This window comes from Coturnix japonica, chromosome 19 (assembly GCF_054131305.1).
Source record: "Coturnix japonica strain WE chromosome 19, WE-NBRP24, whole genome shotgun sequence".
NCBI lineage: Eukaryota > Metazoa > Chordata > Aves > Galliformes > Phasianidae > Coturnix > Coturnix japonica.
This window is the reverse complement of record NC_140681.1, coordinates 6,126,320-6,148,362: the sequence shown is the minus strand read 5'-3', so window position 1 is coordinate 6,148,362 and position 22,043 is coordinate 6,126,320. Positions and strand designations below refer to the sequence as shown.

At 41.3% G+C, this 22,043-nt stretch overlaps 1 protein-coding gene and 1 long non-coding RNA gene across 6 annotated transcripts in view; one reads left to right on the top strand and one right to left on the bottom strand.

Moving 5' to 3' along the window:
* Positions 1-22,043, bottom strand: part of TOP1 (DNA topoisomerase I) — a 60,521-nt gene that overhangs the window by 4,365 nt on the left and 34,113 nt on the right. For 3 of the 5 annotated variants that reach the window (XR_014935944.1, XM_015881437.3, XM_085520257.1), the window contains 14 exons: positions 20,710-20,836; positions 20,071-20,129; positions 17,435-17,530; positions 15,862-15,937; positions 14,756-14,853; positions 10,468-10,583; positions 7,283-7,404; positions 6,501-6,623; positions 4,827-5,014; positions 4,294-4,438; positions 3,227-3,370; positions 2,232-2,417; positions 951-1,019; positions 198-312 (listed from right to left, as the gene is read on the bottom strand). Coding sequence is in view for 4 of the 5 variants with exons in the window: in XM_015881437.3 (XP_015736923.1) it covers positions 198-312; positions 951-1,019; positions 2,232-2,417; positions 3,227-3,370; positions 4,294-4,438; positions 4,827-5,014; positions 6,501-6,623; positions 7,283-7,404; positions 10,468-10,583; positions 14,756-14,853; positions 15,862-15,937; positions 17,435-17,530; positions 20,071-20,129; positions 20,710-20,836 (1,664 nt within the window). In the remaining variant the exon portion in view is untranslated. The remainder of the gene's footprint in view (positions 1-197; positions 313-950; positions 1,020-2,231; positions 2,418-3,226; positions 3,371-4,293; positions 4,439-4,826; positions 5,015-6,500; positions 6,624-7,282; positions 7,405-10,467; positions 10,584-14,755; positions 14,854-15,861; positions 15,938-17,434; positions 17,531-20,070; positions 20,130-20,709; positions 20,837-22,043) is intronic. The other 2 variants (XM_085520258.1, XM_085520259.1) reach the window with 1 other exon arrangement.
* LOC107322895 (uncharacterized) lies at positions 16,665-17,570 on the top strand. The gene is made up of 3 exons (XR_001559085.3): positions 16,665-16,786; positions 17,198-17,236; positions 17,391-17,570. It is a non-coding gene; the product is annotated as an uncharacterized LOC107322895 (long non-coding RNA).

Sequence of the window (22,043 nt, the reverse complement as noted above, 5' to 3'; positions counted from 1 at the left end):
AATGGCCAGGCACAACCTAGCAGGCAAACTGTAGTGTGCTCACAGATGAGCTCTGCACTGCCCCAGCATTGGGCTGTTCAACCATTCCCACACTAGGAGAGCAGCAACCAGGGAGTGGCAGGCAGCTGGAAGGTTAAGTCATGCCTGTTCTGCAGGATGGGAACTGTCCCCCTCAAAGCTGCAAGGACAGGACTTACGGTTAGTGAGCTCCTTGAGTTGCTGCTGTAGCGTGATGGAGGCATTGTAAGTACGGAATACCTTGGCTGTCAGTCCCTCCATAAGGTCTTGAAGATGTTTATTTAAGATACTGGTCTAAGGAAGCAGAAAGGAGAAAACAGAATTAGAATTGACTACAGTACGGACAGCTCTGGACACGCTGATGATGATGATACAGCTCACAGCAGAAGCATAGCTCATGTACTTGGACCTGATACCCAATGGCCAAAACATCACTGAAGCCACAAGAAAAGTGAACAAAGAACTGGTAAGTATTAGACTAGTATCAAGCACCACGAATGGTCATAGAACTTTTCTTCACTGTGGAGGTTTTGGTTCCCAGCAGGTAGAAACATGCCTATCCCATTCTACAGAGTGTGCTTATATCACCACAGTGCTCCCACAGAGCCAAACGTGTTAGGAATGGCTTCTCAAAGTCTGTCAACTCACAGTCATCTTTTCCAAACTGTGAAAAAACCTATCCAAGTCAGAGCCAGCCAGGCTCTCCATTGTAAAAGCCCATCACTTCAGGAACCTGCAGCCAAAGTGAGCAATACAGACAACAGACTGAGACTCTCACTCAGGTCTCTGAGGCCATCTCTGGAAAAAAAAAACCAACAGACAACCTGCCACTGAAACCATTTTTGGAGCAGAGCAGCTGTTATTGCCTAGAGCAGAGTGAGCCCATTTACGGTCCTCTACCACCATTCCCTCCCAGATAACCATGTGCTTACATTGAGGCGGTCAAAAAGGTCATCCTCAGGCTGCTTGTTCTCCATGAACAGCTGAAGATTCTTAAAAACCTGTAAGAAAAGAAAACCCACACCTTAAGGCACCAGGACTGAACATTGCTGGACAGCAGTAATATGTGAGAAAGTAACACTGTCGAGATGCCATTTAACCTGTTCTCAGGCAACAGTGACAACGCTGGGCACAACTTCCAATAGGCAAAGATGATTCTCTTAAGACAATGCTTGTGTTTAAAGTTCTGCCCCAGCAACAGGCGTCCTGGGCATTTAATGCTCTTTGTCCTTTTTCCTTTTGATCCAGATTGCAGGAGACTTGATTCTGCTCTGCTTAGTTGCCGAACTGAGGAGACCTCAATGCTACCACCTGCTCCCCTTTCTCTCAATAATTATTCCAGCCTGAGAGAACTCTGAGACATTTCCCACAGAATAAAGCTACCAAAACCCCATCCCATCCCTTTGCACTGCAGCAATAGATGTTTCATCCAATTCCATCTTAAATAAGTCTCATTGGGAAGGGAAAATAATTGAAGCCTTTTTGATTATACAGAGACTACTAATCCCAGCTCGGTGTACTCCAAATCCCCAGTTTCCAGCTTCTCATCAACACACATTTTTCCTCTATAGATGTCTTATACTGAGAGATTTCTAGTTCCACAATAATCAGTTCCCCATTGTAATCTCTGAAGAAGAGACATGAAGGGAGACCAACATGAGTACATTTAAACTGAAAAATGTTCTCTTCTTTAAACAAAGGAGTAAGAACTCTTGCATATGCTGATTTCTGTAGCAGCCATAGTTTGTAGTTATTTTTCTCCCCCCCCCTTTTTTTTTTGCCAAGAGGTCAATACTTAATGCAGTTTGTCATTACAATTAATCTAGTACTGTATGTGTGTTATCCAACAGACTGTGCTGACTGCAGAGGTGTGGGCCAGATGCAAGGTTTGATTACATCTACAAAACCAGCGTCTTTCTGGACAGCTCAAACTGCTGGATGGGGATTTACTCTGGAATAAGGCCAAGATCACAACAGATGTGAAACTGGTAGAGAACAAAGAAATAAAGGAAGAAACACTGCTCAGGAAGGTTTTGGCTGGTAGGTACCAAACAAAGGTGCTACCAGTAAGAAGGGAAGAACGTTCATTGATTTGTTTTCTGGCTCGCTGTATCTGACCAAGGACAAAGCACCCTTTTATTGCCAGTAAGACTGTGCACTCAGCACATTTCCCTGTGCTTCAGTCTGTGCTCATGTTTGAGGAGATATCTTACCCTCTTCTCAACAGGGACTTTGTTGTAGTATCGGATGGAGTCTTTTCCGAGGAAGTCAAACTCAACCACGTATTCCTGGCCATCCAGCTCAGGATGCAGCTTGATATGTTCTACTCTGAGAGAGCAGCAGCCCACGGTGTCAGCTGTCTCACCTTCTTCCTTTTCATTACCAGCTCTCAGGGCAAGCTACATTTATAACAAGACAAGAGAGGAGAGGGAAGCATTTCAAACCATTCCAGTAAAGGATGGTTATACATCTTCTACCTTTTTCCTGCATGCTAAAGAAACAAACTTCAAACAACATATATGATACTTTAGGTTGTTAAAGTAATCTAAAGGCTATAATTGGCTGCATTAAAATGTATTTTAGCTGTCCCAGCTAATCCAATTTCTGATTGTTTAAGAAAAACCTTAAATAGTCCTATGAAAACACAATTATTCAAACAAAAGTTCCCTGATTTGCATCAAACTATTTTGAACAGGAACCGTTAATTTGGCTGGTCAAAATATCGTGTAGTAGCAGGCAACAGCTCTGTGAGAGCAGGCTTTAAATAGCACCAAGTGATTCAATATCACTTCAGTTTTCTTTATGCTATGGTGAGAAATTTAGCATAATTATGAAACCTCATGACTATGAGGTCAGCTGAAGAGTTGACAAAGTAGCAGAAATTCCCAGCAGGAAAAAACTGAAACAGCTGGAGACAAAAGGTCTGCAAAGCTCCCAGTAATTCAACTGGGAGAGATTCTGGGACCCAGCTGTGAATTTTGCCTGAGCTAAAACAATGCTGCCTGAAATAACCATGGTCAGTACAATAGTTCATTGCTCTTGATTTCAAGGTAATGGGAAAGGAAAAGGAGATGGAGGCCTGAGCACCAGGAAGTCTCAGGATACCTTAGTAACTGGGCACAATTCTGCCTTAGGAACAGACACACAGCGGTCCTGAGTATCCCCAACAGGGCAGGAGGGGTAGCGGTGTGCTGGGGGCGAGACTTACTTTATCAATGAAGTACAGAGCCACAGCTCTCTGCCGTACTTTCATCTCTTTGGATTTCCAATCTTCTCTGTATTGATTTCGGATTTTATCTACGCACTTCTTCAACCTCCGGGCTGTCTCATACTTTTGCCAGTCCTTCTCACCCTGAGAAATTGAAATACAGTCAGCATCAGAAAGCAGGCAGAGAACCGGTTCCAATCTGCTTCTCAGGGCATTACAAGTATGAGGAGCGAATAGTTTCACTGTACAAAAACACTGACATTTCACTGCTAAAGCAGCTCAGCTCCAAACTGTGCTGCCAGGCAGCTGTAAGCAATTCAGATTTCCAGGATATTAAACGCTTGTACGGAAGCAACTATAAAGACACCAGAGACATTATGTCTTCCATGCTTCTCAATATATAAACGGCTTCCTCCGCTTTACTCAGATAACACATTCTTTCAGCTGCGTAATTAAGCATCCATCAAATATAAAGGCAATATCACTCGTTCATCAGTATTATTATACATTCAAGCCATGGCAAAAAGAGGGCATGAATTCACAAGGAACAAAGATTTCCTCCATACTTGTAGGACACGCATCTTTCCAATCCAGGAAAAAAATTCCTTACAAAAATGATTTCATGAGAAGAACTTAAATTCTAACCCCTGAATCGAAGACTTTTTTTCTTTCAACAGGCTTTTATGGAACTAATCCATTGTCCAGTTATTTGCTCCCACAGCACAGTTTGTTTCCTTCAGTCATGAGATTGTCATCTTCTCAGCCACGTTTTTTACTTTAGGATTGACTTAGGGCCAAAAGAGGATAAAATACCCACCAGGGCAAGTTTGTTCTTGATTAAATTATTTCCTTTACAGCTTATAAAAAGCAAGGGCTCCTATCAGGAATGGCACAAAGCTTTTCAAAAGATCTATTTTTTAGATTTCATTTGCTGCAGTTGCATTCTCCCATTTATTTTTCCAAGGGAGAACACAAATAAATGTACTTCTTACTTCTCTCCTAGCCAACATTTTTATCATGAAAACACAACCAGTAATTTTTAATTATTTTTTCAACTAATTTTTTACCTTAATTCTTGAACTAGGGTTCAACATTATGTATTTGATGGAGCCCTGGATGTTCTCTGTCCATGACACTAGCCAGGTAACCTTGTTATCATGCCGGACTTCCTTCCATTTGTGTCCTGGTGGAGGGGGAGGGACCTTGGAATCCCTGCACAGAATTAAATAAGTTAGTAAATTCAATATTCAAAGATATTTTAGACATCAAAATGCTTTAAGTAATGGATACCATCACACAAAGAAAGCACAAGAAGAAGAACCGAGGCAAAGTAACTAGAAACGTTCACAAGTAGGAAATCAAGTAAATCAAAGAGCATAGTCAGAGATAAAAGTAATTGCTATCAGTGGAACGCACATTCCTAGGACGAGCTTTCATTTGTTGACAGTGCAATAGAACAGATGCTTATCAGGGCAGGACTAAAGAAAGGCCCACAGAGATAAGGAACACGTGTACATCGACATGATAAATATCAGTATATTCAGGATTTTAGAAAAGTAACTATTCTATCTACAAGAGGTGCCGAACACCCAATGCTCACTTGCTGCAGTTAATGATGATGTCTTCTGGCATGATGCGCCTCTTCAACATGCCCATTTTGGGATGGTTCCCTCGGCCTCGGAAGAGACCTGGAGGTTCAATCTTAAAGTTAGCAATCCTCTCTTTGTGGTTGTCCATCACACAGTAACCATATTCCTTCAATAGCCGCTCATTCTCCTCTTTGATTTTCTAGAACAAACAAAAGTATAAATCAAACAGTATGCTCAGCACCACATATTCCTGCATTCCAAGACTTGGAACATTTTGATATTTGCACTACAGTAACATGGAAGATCGACTCAAAGCCAGATTCCCATCGTGCCAATGCTGCGCACATAGGGCAGCAGACTACCCAGATAAGTATTTACAATAAACAAGCAGCAAAAAGGGAAAGAATGCACAAAAACGCTTAAAACTTGTACTTGAGGGAACAGATTAGGGCTGGTGAAGGTAACTATTTTTTCCACAACAGAAACCATCACATAACACAGCCACAAAGTTTGTCTGAGTGCAACAGCCCCACTACAGTACTGATGATTTATATTCATTCCCCAAAATAAACATACGACATCTACTGGATGTTACATTTTGTTGTGAATGTAGAAAACGCCCAGCCTTCTGTGTTTGAACTCAGAATCAGAAAGCAAGCAGAGGAACATCTTCAGTCTGTGTCAGCAAATGGTCTCAAAGGCAGAACATGGTCTCCTAACCAAGAATGTGCTGAGATTTCACTGCATATTTCTTTGCTTGAACTCTAATAACATGGAAGGAAAAGCTGGGAAAAATACAAACACTGCAGCCCAAAATAAACTATCTGACCCACAGACAGCACTGATCTGCCAACTATTGAAACTTAACAGTAAAATCCTCTTTTGCTCCATTCTAAGTAATAATTACTAAGGCTGGGAACTGGGAAAGACTCACTCAATGTTTACTGAACTGAAAGAGTAATATGACACAAGCTCTCTAATTTGGCAGGACTCCTTTGACTCCAAGGGCCATACTTTTTCAACCTACCAGGCCCTTCAGGAATGACTACAGCACTGCAAAGGATCAACTGAGAATTCGGTGATGAGTTTCCAGCTTTTATTTGTAGTATGTCTTAGTCATTCAAAATAAAACAAGAAAAACATTAGTTTTCTCTTTACAAGCTACTGTAGCTGTAGCTATAACTGTAGTCGTACTGTAGCAGTAGCTATGCTACTGAAAATAAAATTGCATTTTTAGTTGGAAGACTAAAAGAAAAGGAAGAGACCTGTTCTCAATATAATTTATTCACTACTGTCATAGCTGCATCCCTTCCACTATCCCTGATTTTTCCCCTCCAAGGGGGATGTCCCTCTAAAGATGTCCTAAAATAAAAATTAATCCTTAATTGAACAGCCAACTGCTCATTACTGGCCAAGGCTCCCATTCATAAAACACCTCTAATTCCGATCATTTACTTAAGCAAGATCAAGAGCCTTAATCCTATCAATATCATTTTGAGTCAGGATGAAGGTTCAACCGTAAACATAGTGCTTGGTGCTACCAGAGCTGCAGAGAAAATATTCCTACAATTAATATGAAAGCCAATATTTTGAAAGCCAATAACCACAGGCAAAGTGAGTAGAGAAACAATTACACACAGATGCTGACAAGTCAGCATCAACAATTCCAGAATCCCCTCTGGTACCTGTTTCTCCTCCTTGGACATCTGTTTCCTAGCTTCCGTCTGAGCTTTGAAATACTGGCTCATGTGGGTGAAGTCACACTTGCTGAGGCTGGTGATTGTGCTCTTCTCTTCAGAGGTCATTTCCTAGCAGAAAGAAAGCAGCGCTTTACATTTTCATATGAGATAACAGAGCTTATCCTACCCTTGACAGTTTCAACAGGGACTATAGATAGGTTCTCACAATAATCCCTCAGGAATCCTCCTATTCTTGCACATGCTGACTCCAGCTAAGGTCAAACAAAGACAAAAGAAAAGGAATAGAGCACATGCAGCGTTGGCCCTCCAGTGGTCTGATGTGTGCAAGCACCACCTTGCAAAGTGCTCTCAATCAACAGCTGCTGGGGCTGTTGAGAGTAAAATCTAGTAGCTTGTCTAGGAGAACTGTCAGGTCATCCATAGGTTTACCTTCCAACTGACAAGTTCACTGAGGGGGTTCTGCCTACTAGGTCTTTGGAAAGGGCTTCCTACTGCTATAAAGAACGTTCTCTAAGAGATCAGCTCTACCCTTCAAGCTGCAAAAGGCAAATTTGGTTTGGAGAAGTCTGACTTTGTCAGTTCAGAAAGGTATAAAATAAAATATAAATTCACTTCCTGGTGAAACCACAGGATAATCTGGGAACTGCATTTTCAGTTGGCAATGGCTAACTCTCCTGTGTGTGGAACATCAGCCCCTTTCCATTGCCTAGCACTGTGGGGACACCAGCCATGCTTGCAGTCATCACAGCCCAGGATTACACGCATACCTTCCTCCAGTCCTTAAAAAAGTTTTTCCTGAAGATCTCCTTTGTAGTGTACTCGTGGTCAAGCATTTTTGCAAAGAATGTGGCAACTTCTTCTGCTTTGGTGCTCAGCTTCATGACTTTACCTACAAAGAAAGATTTTTAAAGCACGTGGTGCCCTCTGGAATTTAAACATTAAAAAAGAAAGCAAGAGAGTTTGATGTGAAACAAGTCAGAGACGCAGGGCAGGAAGGGGAAAAGGCCTCCTGCAGGAAACCCTCTGCTGTGGCAGCCTGGTGGTGCGTACACTCCTGAGGAGATGCTGCTGTTTGAAGTGAAAAAGGCAAAGGATTTTATTAATATTCATATTCTGGCACTTGGACATATGGGAGATACAGTCTCTGTATCCTCTTCAACCCATAAACAGACATGCTCTGGAACACCCCTTCTAGCCTTTAGCTATTTCTAGCCAGAAAGAGCTCTTCCTGTATATATATACCACACACAGGCTGAATAGTGATGCCAAATATTTAATTCCTCTTCATTTCAGGGAAATGTGTCAGGATTCTGCTAATAGTCTGAGTCCTTTACTGTGGGAACGTGTTCCTGTCTCCCCAAATCAGGCTCAAAATACAGCCATTTTTAAGACAGAATGAGTTTGCAGTGAGCAAGGAGGTCACATTTCAGCTTATCTGCAAGACTGCAGTGCAAACTGAAATTGCTGCAAGGAAAAAAGACTAAGGCACAAGGGAAAAGAGGCTGCTGCAGTATCGAAGCCGTGGATCTAACATTCCTATCGAGCCTTTTCGGTCCAGATTGCACTCCTGAGGTGCTAGTGATCCCTGTGAAGGATTTTGCATGCAACTCACATCTCCAGCAAGTTGCAAGGAATATTTGAAGTCCCAGCGGGCTGGCAGACAGTCAACACCTGTGGATTTTGTAATGACTCTTACTGCACAAAAGTCAATACAAGAAGCACCACTGTTGATTCTAAGTTATTGGGAGAAAATACCACGCTTTTGATGTGTTGTTTCTTTTTTTTTTTTAAGTTACATCTCCTAAAATAAAGCACAGGAGTCTTCTATAAAGCCTTAAAATCTATAAAGACTTGTAAAACAGGACTCTGCTAAAGGCCCTCCCAATGATCTAAGAATATCCCACAATTAAATGAAACCAACAGAAACTCTGCCAATTTGTAAGCTGCAACCTAAAATACTGCATTTGTTTTCCTACAACAGGAAATGGGGGAAGGGAGAGACAGCAAGGGAAGCCGCTTTTTTTCTAGGCTGCAAATCTAGCTTGAAAGAAACTATCGAGTAAATAACACATTATGGGCTTTAAATGACCAAAGCTGTTCCCAAATTGCTGGAGAGTAGCACAGGCTCAGTCACCCTTATCTTACCACTTCAAAACAGATTCCATTCTACCAGACTTCTATAAAGAAGTTCGACAAGGCTCCCACTGGCACTAATGTATATTTAAAAACAAACAAAGATGTATTTCAGAGCCGTGAGCATTTGTTACTGAACTTAATAACTGAAAACCAGAGAGTAACCCAGGGACATGAGGAGCAGAAGAGATCGTGCTGCTGTATCAAACACATTCTTACCTTGCCCCAACTGCAGAAAGAACAGTGCAAGTTTAAGGCACCTCTGTGATACAAGCAGCAGCTTGTTAACCCAGTCACTCAAACATGTAGCCAAGTCCTACATGATGGCTTTTAGCATTTCAAGCTCCTTTAACAAACCTGGTGTTGTAAGCACTACCAATAGCTCCAGGAGACATTAGTTAGATAAAAACAAGCAGTCTTGCCGCAGTGCAATCACTAGCAAGGGATGGATTCCTCCAGTGAGATCTGGGAGCCTGGCAGCTGGCTGGCCAGCCATAGCATGGTTATTGGATGCTACAAATCATCCTAGGATAATCCCAAAATTAGACAATGCCTTGTAAGCATGGGGAGCAGCCCTCAGCAGCTGCTGCATAAATCAGACATCTGATTTTTATTTTTCCCCCTAGCTTCTCAAGGAAGACTTATGTGATTGCTTTGTTTGCCAGAATCCATCCCTGCCTCTAATTTCTGTGCCTATTGATCAGTTCTTACCATGACAAAGACAGAGATTGCAAAAATCCCCCCCCATTTCCTAGAGGCTTTGTGAAATAGGTGGCAGGATAGAAGCTTACTGCTGCCTGTGCCAAAGGGATAATTATAGCATAATTCGCCCTTCTCCTTCTCTAGACAGGAGATCACACATCCTTCAGTAGAGGGGAAAAAAATATTTCCAACATGGTAACGAGTTCTTATCAAGCCCTCAGACAGACAGCTGTAGGAAAACAGGCATCCTTGATCATTGTGCTACTTGCTTAGAGATAATCTTTCTAGGATGAAATCTGTTTATTTCTCTATGTTGTCGCTGTAAATGAATGCCACCTATTTCTCAGTATTTAAAAACGTGTCATGTCACATGAAAATACCACACTGTTGCTGGAATTGTTCCATGCACAGATGTCCCCTTCATCAAAAATTACATTTCTATCCTTTCAAATGCCTCCCACTTAATTCAATCCTGGGCTAATTTGATCCTTCATTTAACATGATCACAGGACTAAGAGGAAACACACGGGTCATCAAGTCCAGTCTCCAGCAGGCATCACATCATATAATCCCTTCCACATGAGACTAACAACCAGCAAGCCCAGCACACTACAATCCCACATCACTTAGTTCTACTACTCTCAGTAATTGGTAAATGGGACCACAACATGCACTGAAGGGGTATATCTTTGAGGCCAGGATGATCTCATTCATTTGTACAAAGTTCTCATCATCTTTATCAAAATTCAGTAGACTTGTTTATTTAATGTCATCAAATGATTGTAAATTTCAACACAAATTAAGGCAATCTCAATCAGTGACACTGAAGAAGACAAATGACCAGTGGTAAAGGGCATACGACCCTCTCACACTGTTAAGAAAGCTGAGAGATTTACCACTTTAAGAGTGAGCACAAATTCACCCCTGTGTCAAGTCAGCAGAATTCAGAAGACTGTTCCTTTAGTTCTACAGATCCTTCCCTTTCTGAGCTGCTGAGGAACTTCTTCTAAGCCAATCACTGTAACAAAGTCACCTCCTCATCTCCTCGGTCCCTACAAGAATGCCCCAAGAATGTTCATTTCCCTTCCCAACCCTCTGGAAGTGCAGATTAACTCACCATCATAGTAAAACTTGACGTTTTCAGGCAGTGGTTCATATGGCGGAGCAAATACAGGACCTTTATGCTCTAAAAACTTCCATTTAATTCCTTCAGGGTAGCGTTCTTCTTCCCACCTTCAAAATAAAAATATGCAGCAATATACTTCAGTTTCTACGTTTTGCTTTGTTACTATGTGGGTGTAAGAATATGCTACAGAAATTCCTGAGGTAATGACTGCTTTCCCAGACACCAACCAAGCATGGATTTAAAAAGACAAAAACAAAACAACAAACAAGCACAAGAATATCCACAGACAGAACAGCTTCGGTCACAGGTATCTCATGGTCAGCCCTCACCTCCCACTTGCTGCTCTTTTCACAAAAGCACACAGATGAAAAAGCTTAGAGCTCTAGAAAATGAAGAATTCAGTCCTGTAAAGCAGTGAGGATCATGCCAAATTAGAGTCAGCTGTGATCTAACATTAGGTGCAGAATGCCTGCTCAGCAAAGCCAAACAATTGTGGTGTATTATGCAGCTGCTTTCAGATGTGGGCAAGTGTCCCATTAAGGACAGAGATAAAGAAACAGATGTTCATTTACAACCTAAATGAGAGCAAACCTGCTTGGACAAGAAAGAATAAAACCTGCTTTGTCTTTTCTAAATTCATTCCAATTCTTTGGGTATGAGAAAGTGTTCTTGAAGAAAAGCAGAGTAGCAAAGAAGATAAGAAGCTTGCCTTAGAGCACCTCTATAAAAATGTTTTGTGAGTGATGCATTAGGCATCACAACACAGCAAGGCAGGCGCCACCAATCCCAGGCTCCGGCTGAACAAACTCACAGAGCCAGCAATTCATCTACAGAGTCACACCAGGACTGCATCCTCCCCCAGACTCCCAGTACCCATTGCCCAAGACAATGATTGCACACTCCCTCCCCTTACGCTTCTTTCTGATTACCAGGACATTACTGTTACATACCGCTGGCACAGGACTCCCTGCTGAGACAGGCTATTCTACCATACTGATTCATCAACTGGAAGACCATTAATCTGTCACAGTATTCAGTCTTTGAATTGCACAGACAACTCTGTTGAGCAGCCAATGACAATAAATACATTTAACCCTCTCTCTCGCGTCAGCCCTATGGAGTAGTTTCCTTCTCAGCACAAATATATCCCGAAAAGTAATGCACAATTAAATACTTCATTCCTGAAGAGAGATCATGGTCATTGCACAGAAGATGGGCATTGTCCAGAGAAAAGAGCTTCTGCTAGAAAACACTCAAAAATGTTCCAGTGGTGCCTGTATGCCAATAGCTTAGGAAGAACAATTGTATGGGATAGCACTTTACTACAGATAGCTGCCATTTTGACTGAAGTACCAAACCTGAATTTTCCTTTTAAGAAGCACAGTGACACCTTAAACAGCAAAGCACATGAGCCCAGCTGTCAGTACACAACTTGCACATCACATTTCAGTGGAGACATTTGGTCCAGATCTTTAATATTTACAGTCCTAATGATTGTTTTTAAAACTAATTAGAAATTGGAGATCTAAATATTTTGTCAGAGATAGAGCAAGGCTCTCCTACCCAGAAGCTCCTTCCAGTAAAACGTATTTGAACCACCAGCCTCTTCTCCTGCCTGGGGAAATGTTCTCTCCAACAGTATTTCTATTCTGCTAAGTAACAAAGGATCCATGTGCAGTGACTGCTATATAGAACAGGTTTGTCACTCCTGAACATTCTGTTCTTCTACCTATTCCTGTTTTCTTATTAAGGACGCACATGCAGTAAGTACTAGAAAGTAATTGTTTAAATAGAGAGCTGAAGCACACTATGTCTGTTGAGAGGGCTACAAGGAAACATGAGATCCATATGGTGGTTTCCGAGCCCACAGCTACCATAAAGTTTGCTGTCAAAAGACCACAAATAGTTCTGAAACCTACTTCCACCTTCCTAAACCTCGTACATAAACACCAAGACAAAAGATTAAAAAACCAGCAGTTCCACCACCACAAAACACCAACTCACAGCCAAACTGCAGAAGCAGCTCCCGGTCCCATAGCAACATTCGAGAAATGGCTCAGCAGGAGCAGTGGTATTTATGAGGAATGACACCTTCCTAATGTCAGCACAAACTGTGAATTGGTCACCCAGGTTCCATAATCAGGTCTCATCCAAAATCCAGAGATTGCAAAGGTGGCTCAGGAAGATAGAGTTGAGGAGGGCTTTTTACTTGGAATGCAAATGGAGAAGATTCTTATAAAAAACATCATGTACCTCAGGGATATGTTATTTCCACAGTAATTAATCTACTGAATACAAGGTGGAAGGAATGCTTATAAGGTATAATCCTAGATCATATTCTTCACACTGACAAGGGTGTAAAAATGATCTCTGAAAAAGATCTCCACATGTGATGCATGATGCCAGTGCCTTGGGAATGTCCAGCACCGAGCATCCACGTGAGTGAGGATGGAAATACTCAAGGCAGGAAGCACTTCAGGAACCAGCCAAGAAAAGAGATCAGATTTTCAGAAGACTGACTCAGATGGAACATAAGATGTCCTTAAGAAACACAACTGGAGTGCAGACGAAACCCTGTCCAGCAAAGCCATGCTATACAAAGCTGTGGATGGATGACAGGAACCATCAGCAAAAGAACGCAGTCACCTACTGCCAGATTTTGTAAAACATGCTTTCAAAGGCAATTTTCCCTTCAGCAGCAAGCACAAATTGCAGAGCTTAATCCAGCTACCTGGCATTGTGCTGCTGAGGCAGATGAGAAGTGTATGGCTTTCCAGTAAAGATTTGCTGTTGAAGGATACAGACTACAGTAGAAGGGAGCTGTGGTCAACAATATAGCAAACTTAGACAGAACCAGCGAGGACAGCTGAGACAAAGCCAAAAGGACAAAGATCACAACGCTGAAAGAGACTTTCGGTGGCTTCCTATTCGTTCAAGTCCCTGCAGTTGGTTCATGTCAAAGTACATTATGAAGAGGCTGTCAGAGGAGCCGAGAAAAACTAAATGACTCAGAATTAAAAAGAAAAGTCAGGACAGCTAAAGGCCTGGAAAGCAAATTTCTGGGAGAGAACACAGGCATGTAAAATACTAAGTGATGACGTTCTATTTGAAGAAGCTGTGGAAATCAAAGAAATACACAAAAACTGTGAACACTGCAGAAGGCTTTTTTTTTTTTTAAGGTGGATCAGTAACAGTGCCAATAAAAGGGTTTTAAACAGCTGAGCCTGAAAGGATGTGACACTGCAAGATGCTCCCTGACACTGTACATCTCGTAGAAAAATAAGAAAACAGCCACGTGATCTGGGAAAATACTCGTGGAAACATCTTCATAAAAGGTCATAAAAACACATTACAGGAGAGCAGAGAACACACAGGCTTTTCAAAACCACATATGCATTAAACTGAGGGGAGTCCTAAGGTCCAAACTTCAAAACACACCAGTATTATCTCCTCAAATCTAGCCATAGCAATAGGTTACATTACTGCAAATAGTTAAAATAACCCAGCAAGTTTCTTATGCAGAACAGTACCAACACCAACACAGCATAGGCCTGTCTTGCACACAAACCATGAAGTTCAGATCTACTTTAAAAAGGCTCTAAAAATTCTAAGTGTCTTTGATAACGCAATTGTAGTTACTCAATGATTTTGTACTTCAGGATCATTAGCAGGAAAGTGCTTTCCATTTAAAACTTATTTTCAAAACTTATTTTCCAAACAGCCCAAGGTTCAACACTCACTTGAGCTGCCCTCACTCTCATGCCTGAGGCAGGAGCAGTTGGAAGAGGTGCACAGCTGACATCCAACTAGAAGAGCAAAGCGGGTACTCACTCGTGTTGTACCCTTTACGTAACACAGAACACCTACTAGAATACAGCTGTGTATAGCAGTTAATACAGCCACACACCGTTATGTATTCCTGTTGGTACCTCAAGCTCACAAGCTTTCAGATTCCTTTGAAGGGTGTAGGTAAAGGCCAGGTTGTAAGCACAAGAATACCAGCAGCAAGTTTTTGTGGGTAGCATCTACATTCTGCAGGGGGAAATATTCTCATCATTGGCCTAGGAAAAAAGGGATTTTCACTTCTATTTCAGAGGATGAACATACTGAATGAGAAGTTCATTTAGAGTTTACAAGAAAGTAAGCCAATTATTCAGAACAAACCCTCAGGAATCAACCAAAAAAAAAAAAAAGGCAGATGTGGTTACTCAGTCAGCATGGGAGGTAACAGTGATAGTGCAGGTGCTGAGGGCAGCCTACATCATCAATATATAGTTACCATTTCCATTTCTGCTCCTCTTCTTTTTTCGGCTTCTTTCTTTTGTCCGCTTCAGGGCTTTTCTTATCTTTGTTCTTAGCCTTCTTTGCTTTGCTCTCCTGTAAAACATTAGAAAAAGTTACCACATTCCATCCCTCTTATCCTCCGGCAAAAGGTGTTTTAAAACTAAACAACTATCCTTTGGCATGCACTAGTTAGACCACAAACAGCTGAATTATGAAAGCCTAAATACAGAACACGATGACTGAAGTGCACGTTTAAGTCAAACTCTGCTGACAGTCACACTTCAAAGTTTTAAACCAAATTATTTCCCTTAGATGTAGAACATATTAAGTGCACACAACAGCCACTTATTCTGCCTCACTTGATAAGCAGTAAGTTTGGGCCACAGTAACATGATTGCTCAATTATAGGAACAGCCTCCTCAGTGTGCATTAGTTACATCTACTCTGGCAAGTGCCACAGAAAAAAATTACATCACTATGAGGTGGCTTCTGGGAATGTATGGTATATGTTCTCTATAAAGACACTTTCATTAAACTTGAGAATTAATCAAGTTTCCAGGAGCTCCCTGCAACATGTGCTTCACAAAGGAGCCTTTGCTAGACACAGCAGCATAGCTTTCAAGTCTCCAACTATGGTTAACCTCAACACCACCACCCTTTCCAAATTTACATCCTCGGTTTCATCTAAAAGCTTTAAATGTCTTTCCAGTGACTAATCCAAGTTTCATCTCCTCTGTTTCTGAACAGTGCCAAATTACCAGCACAGTTACCAGGTGTTGCAAGTAAGGCTCTTATACTCTCTGCAGATGATCCTACTTAGCAGAAAGACTGAACTGCCAGGAACACACTACGAATTCTCAATCTGGAGATATTCCCTCTACCCCTTATTTTAAGTGTAAGAGACAAAGTTCCCCTGACTTTATACATTATGGCTCCGATGAGTTAACTTGCACTCCAAGTCTGTATCTGTTACATGCAGCTTTGTCCCAGGACTGATCCTTGCCCCTTTCCCTTTGAATTCGATTCCTCTTGCTCTATACAATTCAATACTGAATTATCAGTCTTGCTTTTCTTGCTAGAAACAAACATCTTTCACATTACCTCTTCTTCTTCTTGTTTCCTTTTCTTTGCTTTCTTTATGTCTTCTGTCTTTATTTTCTTGGGTTTGTAGTCAGCACTATAAGAACAAAGACTAGCTGATGAAAATCATCCATTTTCCACTATAAAAAATATTAAGTCATACACGTATAAAATCTGTGTGTTCAAGTTTATAGTATGTAAAATCCATAGGCTGTAACTACAAATAGTTGCTGTATGGAAAACTGTTGATCACAGCCTGAACATCTGATTAACCATCTGAGGCAAGTGACAGGTCAGCTGCGGGAGCACAGGTGAAGGTAATTCAGCTGTGCTCCCAGAAGGGGTTGAGCTTGACTCCACCTCTCCTAGACTCTATTTAAGGGCTGACCACTATTAAGGCAATGTTTCTTTTTGGAGACTGCTCCTGTGCAGAGATTCTACAGTGAGTGTCTTGACTGTGAGCCTCAACATTGGTGAGTCTTTCCTATATAACCTCTGGCTATCCATCTACTTTACCTTTGTATAGTTACAACTGTATATCTTTGTATAATTACAACTATACAGTTGCCCAGAAGAAGTTTCAGGCTACTGAAACAAAAATTTTTTGTTTGATGCTGCACCAATTAAAGAGCATTAGCAGCCACCCAGCGATTACATGGGATAAAATAAATCAATGAAAGCTCAGTGGCATGTTTTCCCCAACATGCTGTCCCTCTTGTAATAATCAGTTTGGGAACTGCATCCAATACCCACTTTTTGCATCCCCCACTAGTTTGAACACCAGCGAAATCGACTGCTGACAAATTCTTAATCTTTTTGTTGCAGGCATGAGATGGGAGGTCACAAAAACTTAACAGAAGGCAGCAAATGATTACACAAAAGAGAAGATGTCACACCCATGTCTCTTGGATGCTGAAACATGACATTGGAACAGAATGCCAATGTGGTAAGCTCTTCCAAGCCTTTAAGTCTAGGCCTTTTAGATGGGTCATGCTATCTAAAAAACTGGACATGCTAGATGGTAACATCATAGCACGATGTAACCAGGTTTTTATTTCACTGGGCAGGCTACTATGTATCAGGCAAACATCACATGAGCTTTCTTAAAGAATAAAATCCCCAGTGTAATCCACAACATATTCAGACACTTTTAAAAAGGACTCATGACATGCAGTGCATGTGAAACTCTCCCCTGTACTGAGCAGGCTGACTGTATTTTCTTCCTCTTGTGTTGTCATTTGCTCACCCATCAGAAACCACTGCAGCCATTTAGCAACCATTAATACCACACTTACTCAGACTTATGTTTTACAGTCTTGGTCTCTTCTCACTTTTTCTTTTTTTTCCCCCTATTTAGTAACACTGCAGCTCTGCACAGAACTATCTGAAGAAGCAGGTAATGGTATTTTTTCCATGAACAACACAGATGCTATCCTTACTCTGTTCAGAAAACTTTTAATAGTGTAAGAAATTTAGTCTCAGATCTCCAGTCCCCCAGTACAGGCTGAATATCTTAGATCCTACTTGCTCCCTTGGTGTTCTCTTTCTAGAGCCAAAGGCAAGTGTTCAAATCCCCAGTACCCAGGTCACTTACTCATCATCTTCCCGAGGCCTCTTCAGGGGTTTGGAGTCCTCTTTAGGAGAAGCATAAAACCCGTCATCATCTGGTTCATCTTTAATACGTGGTGGACTACAAAAAGAAACAAAAAAAGGTGGTTCTAAACTTCAAAGTGCATGTTCCTTCATTTAAGAAATCATCAGATGCAGAATAGACATTCTGCGTTCATTGGGAACGGGTCCTCTTCCTCAGATCCCAGAGCCATGTTTGCTGAACTTTTGCAGACAGCACAAGCAGGAAGTCTTTTAGCGTTGACATATTTGCTATTTTTCAAGCAACATCAAGATCAATTACTTACAAACAATGTAGATTTCACTGTTTCTTTGAGATTTTCAGTAGAAACAACCACAGCTTCCAGTATTTTTAAAGCAAAACTGAAACCATGTATGTGTGTAGTCAAATAGGAACGTTACATGATTTCAGTTCAATATCCTTATTGGGTCTGGTAAAAGACTGTCAAACATGCAGAGATTTGAAAGCTATGTTACTAAATGTTTTGCAGACTAAATACTAATGTATATGAAAAAGCAGAGAAGGAAACAAAGATCTGGCAAACTTAAGCTGATCAGTCTCTCTCTACTACCCAAACTGTGGGAAGCAAATAATCCCGTCCCTCTCAAACCACAAATACTAAATTAAGCTCAGTGCTTTCAGACACAATATTCCCCTGAACACTAGAAATAAAAGGAAAAATAGAGTATGAGTGGGTACAAAGATCTCTTTAAACAAACTCATTATTTCTAGATTTCATGGAAGCATTTCACTTATCTTCAGAAATAAGAAGACATCACAAAGAGTCCATAATTACATTTGGAAGCACTCAGCACTATTTTACTCAGGTACAAAAAGTTACAGTGCTGTCTTGGGCTTTCCTATTCATATCCCATCAAATTTCTATCTCAAACTGACTCAGTTTCCAAGTCAACACGCAGAATCTGCAATTGGGTACAGTGGGAGAAGAAAAACCAGCATTCAGCTTTGTAGATTGCAGGCAGCAAGAGACATTCTGGAGTCTTATTTTAGCTGATAATGTGTCCGTGAAGCAGAACATGACAGTTTGCTCTTTCACAGCTGTAAAGCTGCTGCAGTGCAGGAAGATGCAGTTCAAAGAAAACAGGTAAGTGCTGCTGTAAGAAGCCATTTCTGTGGCATTGCTACACAGTCACAAAACATCAATAGAAAAAAGAGGTATCTGTCCCATTTAATTATTCTTCCTTCCAGGCAGACATCTAGTACTACTGTTTATTAGGCTGTTAGGGATTTTCTCTCATCAATTTTAACACTGAAATGTTTCCCAGCATTTTGTAATAGTGGGAAATGAGGTGTGATCGTATTAATGACGAAGCTAAACCTTGACTTGCATCGTTCCCAAGACCGTAATACTGCTTCTTCAACCAAGTCTCATAGCATCAAATCAAAACCATCTGAACTTGTAAATGAACATTTCAGCAAGAGATTGATGGCTCTTCAATAGGTTTTGGCCTTGAGGAAGACACAACTGCAATGATTACTCTGGGTTTCTTTTATAAATGCTTAGACCAAAGGAGGACCCAGTTACATGAGAACACACAATCTCTCAGGTGGGACTAGCACATGCAGACAATTCTGCTAAATAGCTGGGGCTGGAAAGCATCTGTTACACCATCAACAACATTGCTTTCTATTTCCAGAGCATTCCCAAAAGGACCTGGAGAGGGCGCCTCTCTCCTGTGCCAAGCACAGCCACAGGGCTTGCATTTTTAAACTGGAGTACGGAAATAAAACTGACAAGGGCACATGCAAAATGTGGAATGAACCACTACCAGGCCCTGACTAGACAGGTTCCTTCCTCCATTTTTTCTGCATCATGGTAAGACTAAGGATTTTTGTTTTGTTGTGTTTTTAAGTGGGCTCATGGAACTGGACATACGATTGAAAGCCATCTTAAAAGCAGATGTAGACACACCTGTCACACTATGGACATCTCCAATGTTAATGGACCAGAGGTACCACCTTATAAATAACCAATGGCTGGATTTACACAAGTGATAGATGGCCAAACATTAAAACAAATTAATATTTTTCTATCAGTTACTTCATGGTTTTAAAAATAAGACTATTAAGTAATGAGTAGCGCAATACTTAAGTTTATTTAGTTTGTATATACTTAAGTTCATCTCTAATTACTGGCAAGAATTTAGTAGGACATCCAGACTTCAAAGATGCTTCTCATTTTACATAAGCATCCTTCTTTCCCTGTCTTACATAAAGACAGACCTTCATAAAGCCATCTCCAAAAGACAGCTCGCAGGGTTCAGGTAACAATTTTACAATTACAACAGAGGTTCTTTCAACTCCAGCTAATATTTTATTCCATCGTTTAATCTGTTCTCAGCAGAATTTTACTACTTGATACTTGGAGAAACCAAGCACGTGCAGGCAGATATCAGGTGTTCAACAGCTTCATCACAAGTCAATGAATTACCAGTTTCTTTAGTTGAGATGTATATGTATCATCTGCAGAGGTAAAAAATGCTCATTTTTTTTCCCCAAGACCAAGTGAGAAGAATCAAATTCTGAGCAATAAGAAGGCAAAATGTGACTATTTCCAGATCATAGGCCTCATTTCTTACCTGGAGAAACCATTTTCCTTTTCCTTCTTGATTTTTATATCACCAGAAGCTAATTTAATCTGAAAAACATGAAAAGCAGCAGCTGATCAGTAGTGCCCAGAGCAATTTGTTTTTCCAACACAAGCAGAGCATTTAACTTACTGAGGGAACCAAAGGGCACTGTGAGTAGCACCTTTATCACCTGCAAACCTGATAGAGCTACGTAACCACCAAAGAAGGCAATTTTTGCCAAGTGTTAGTCAAGTCAGTATTTTCTGGCCCTCAGCTACTCACTGAAGGAACTGAAGTGTAAAATTCATGCAGCATTCACTACTCATCTCTATTTGTCCTCACACAGCAATGCAATTAACAGATCTTCTTCCTCTTGTCTCAGAATCTTGTGAAAATACTGACATGGAAAAATGTAAAATAAATGGACAGCTCTGCTGTGGAACTATCTCCACTCAGAGTATCTGCAGATAAAAGCCCTTGTAATCTCTCATCTGGCATTCCACAAACCACATCTCTGGTCCTCAGTGCTGCAGTACATCTCTCCAGATCCAGAAAACTTGGAAGCATAAGCAACACGTACCCACTGACTTTTTCTTTCTCAGCTATGCAAAACAGGCTCATCTTGCCTCCCCTGTAGGAGACACCTACCTTTTCTTCCTTCCTCTTCTCCTTGTCTTTGTCTTTGTGTTTATCTTTGTGTTTCTCTGAGCTGCCATCTTTGTGTTTGGTTTTCTCCTTGTCTTTATGTTTCTTTTCCGAGGAGTCTTTGTGCTCGCTGCAAAGACAAGAGCATGTTTGGGGATGCCTTAGAAGAACTGAGCAACACAGTTCAATCCCAACGGTAAAAACAGAGCCACCAGTTAAGATCATTACCAAGCCCAAAGCAAAGGTGATCACCGTAGCAGGAAGATCCAGCAGTCTCCCATAACACATCATCCATCTTCCTCAAGAAGAGGATCAGGAAGGGAACATACCACAAAACCACAACCGGCAAACATTTCACATCAGGAAACCCTGTCAGCCTGTGCTGCCAATGAGATCCACAGTCACTACTTTAAGCTCAGTGCTTTAGGTTCAATTCCCACTATTTCTGCTTTTCTTTACATCCACATAAAAGGTCAATGAAATTGATCTGTCCATCTCATCAATGCCCACATGAGCTTTTGTTCAGATGTGAGTTTATTTTTTTAACAGCTCTCCTCTCTGAAAGTAAGAGAAAAATCACTGATCTTTACTATTCCCAAACAGATGGGAAAGTAGTGCAAACAGGATATGTGATGTCCCTGTGTTTATACAGTGCTAAACAGAAAAGGCTGTGAGGACTGCCTGAGCCCACTCCAGACTGAAGCAGGCCAGAGGCACAGTAGAAATCAGTCTCTCTTCTCACTGGTGAATAGTTAGGCACCAGGTGAGCTGCCTTGCTCACACTGCTGGTTCCCACTCCTCCATCCTTGGCTCCCTCCACCCCTGCTGCTCTGTGGGACACACTGCTTCAGACAACGCAACATAAAGCAAAGCTGTACTAGAAACAGGCAGCTTCCTTATTTTGGTTATTTCAGCACCCAAGTGCAAGCCCTAACCAATCTGGGAGAACACGGCCCTGGAGAACAGCAAACCAGGAACGCTGGGTCAGAGAGGGGCTTTTGAAGAAGACAGGCTTCAAATCTTGTTTAAAAAAAAAAAATAAAATTAAAAAAATAAAATTGCAAAAGACCTGGCTGTTTGATGGCTACATAAAGCAAGCAGCACATTAGCCAGCTCCCATGAAGCTTGTGTGATTAAGAGGAAGGCAGCTAATCACAAATATTTCAGTCCACACCCAGCTGCAAAGTCCAGCGCGTCTCAGCACCCCAAGTCACACTAACACCAATGGCTCAGGAGCTACCAAGCGCCTAAATTACTCATGCTGAGGGCAGCACACAATGCAATAAATGCACACTTGGCCTTCCAAGCTGAAGCAGCTGAAGTTAAAAAAAATAATC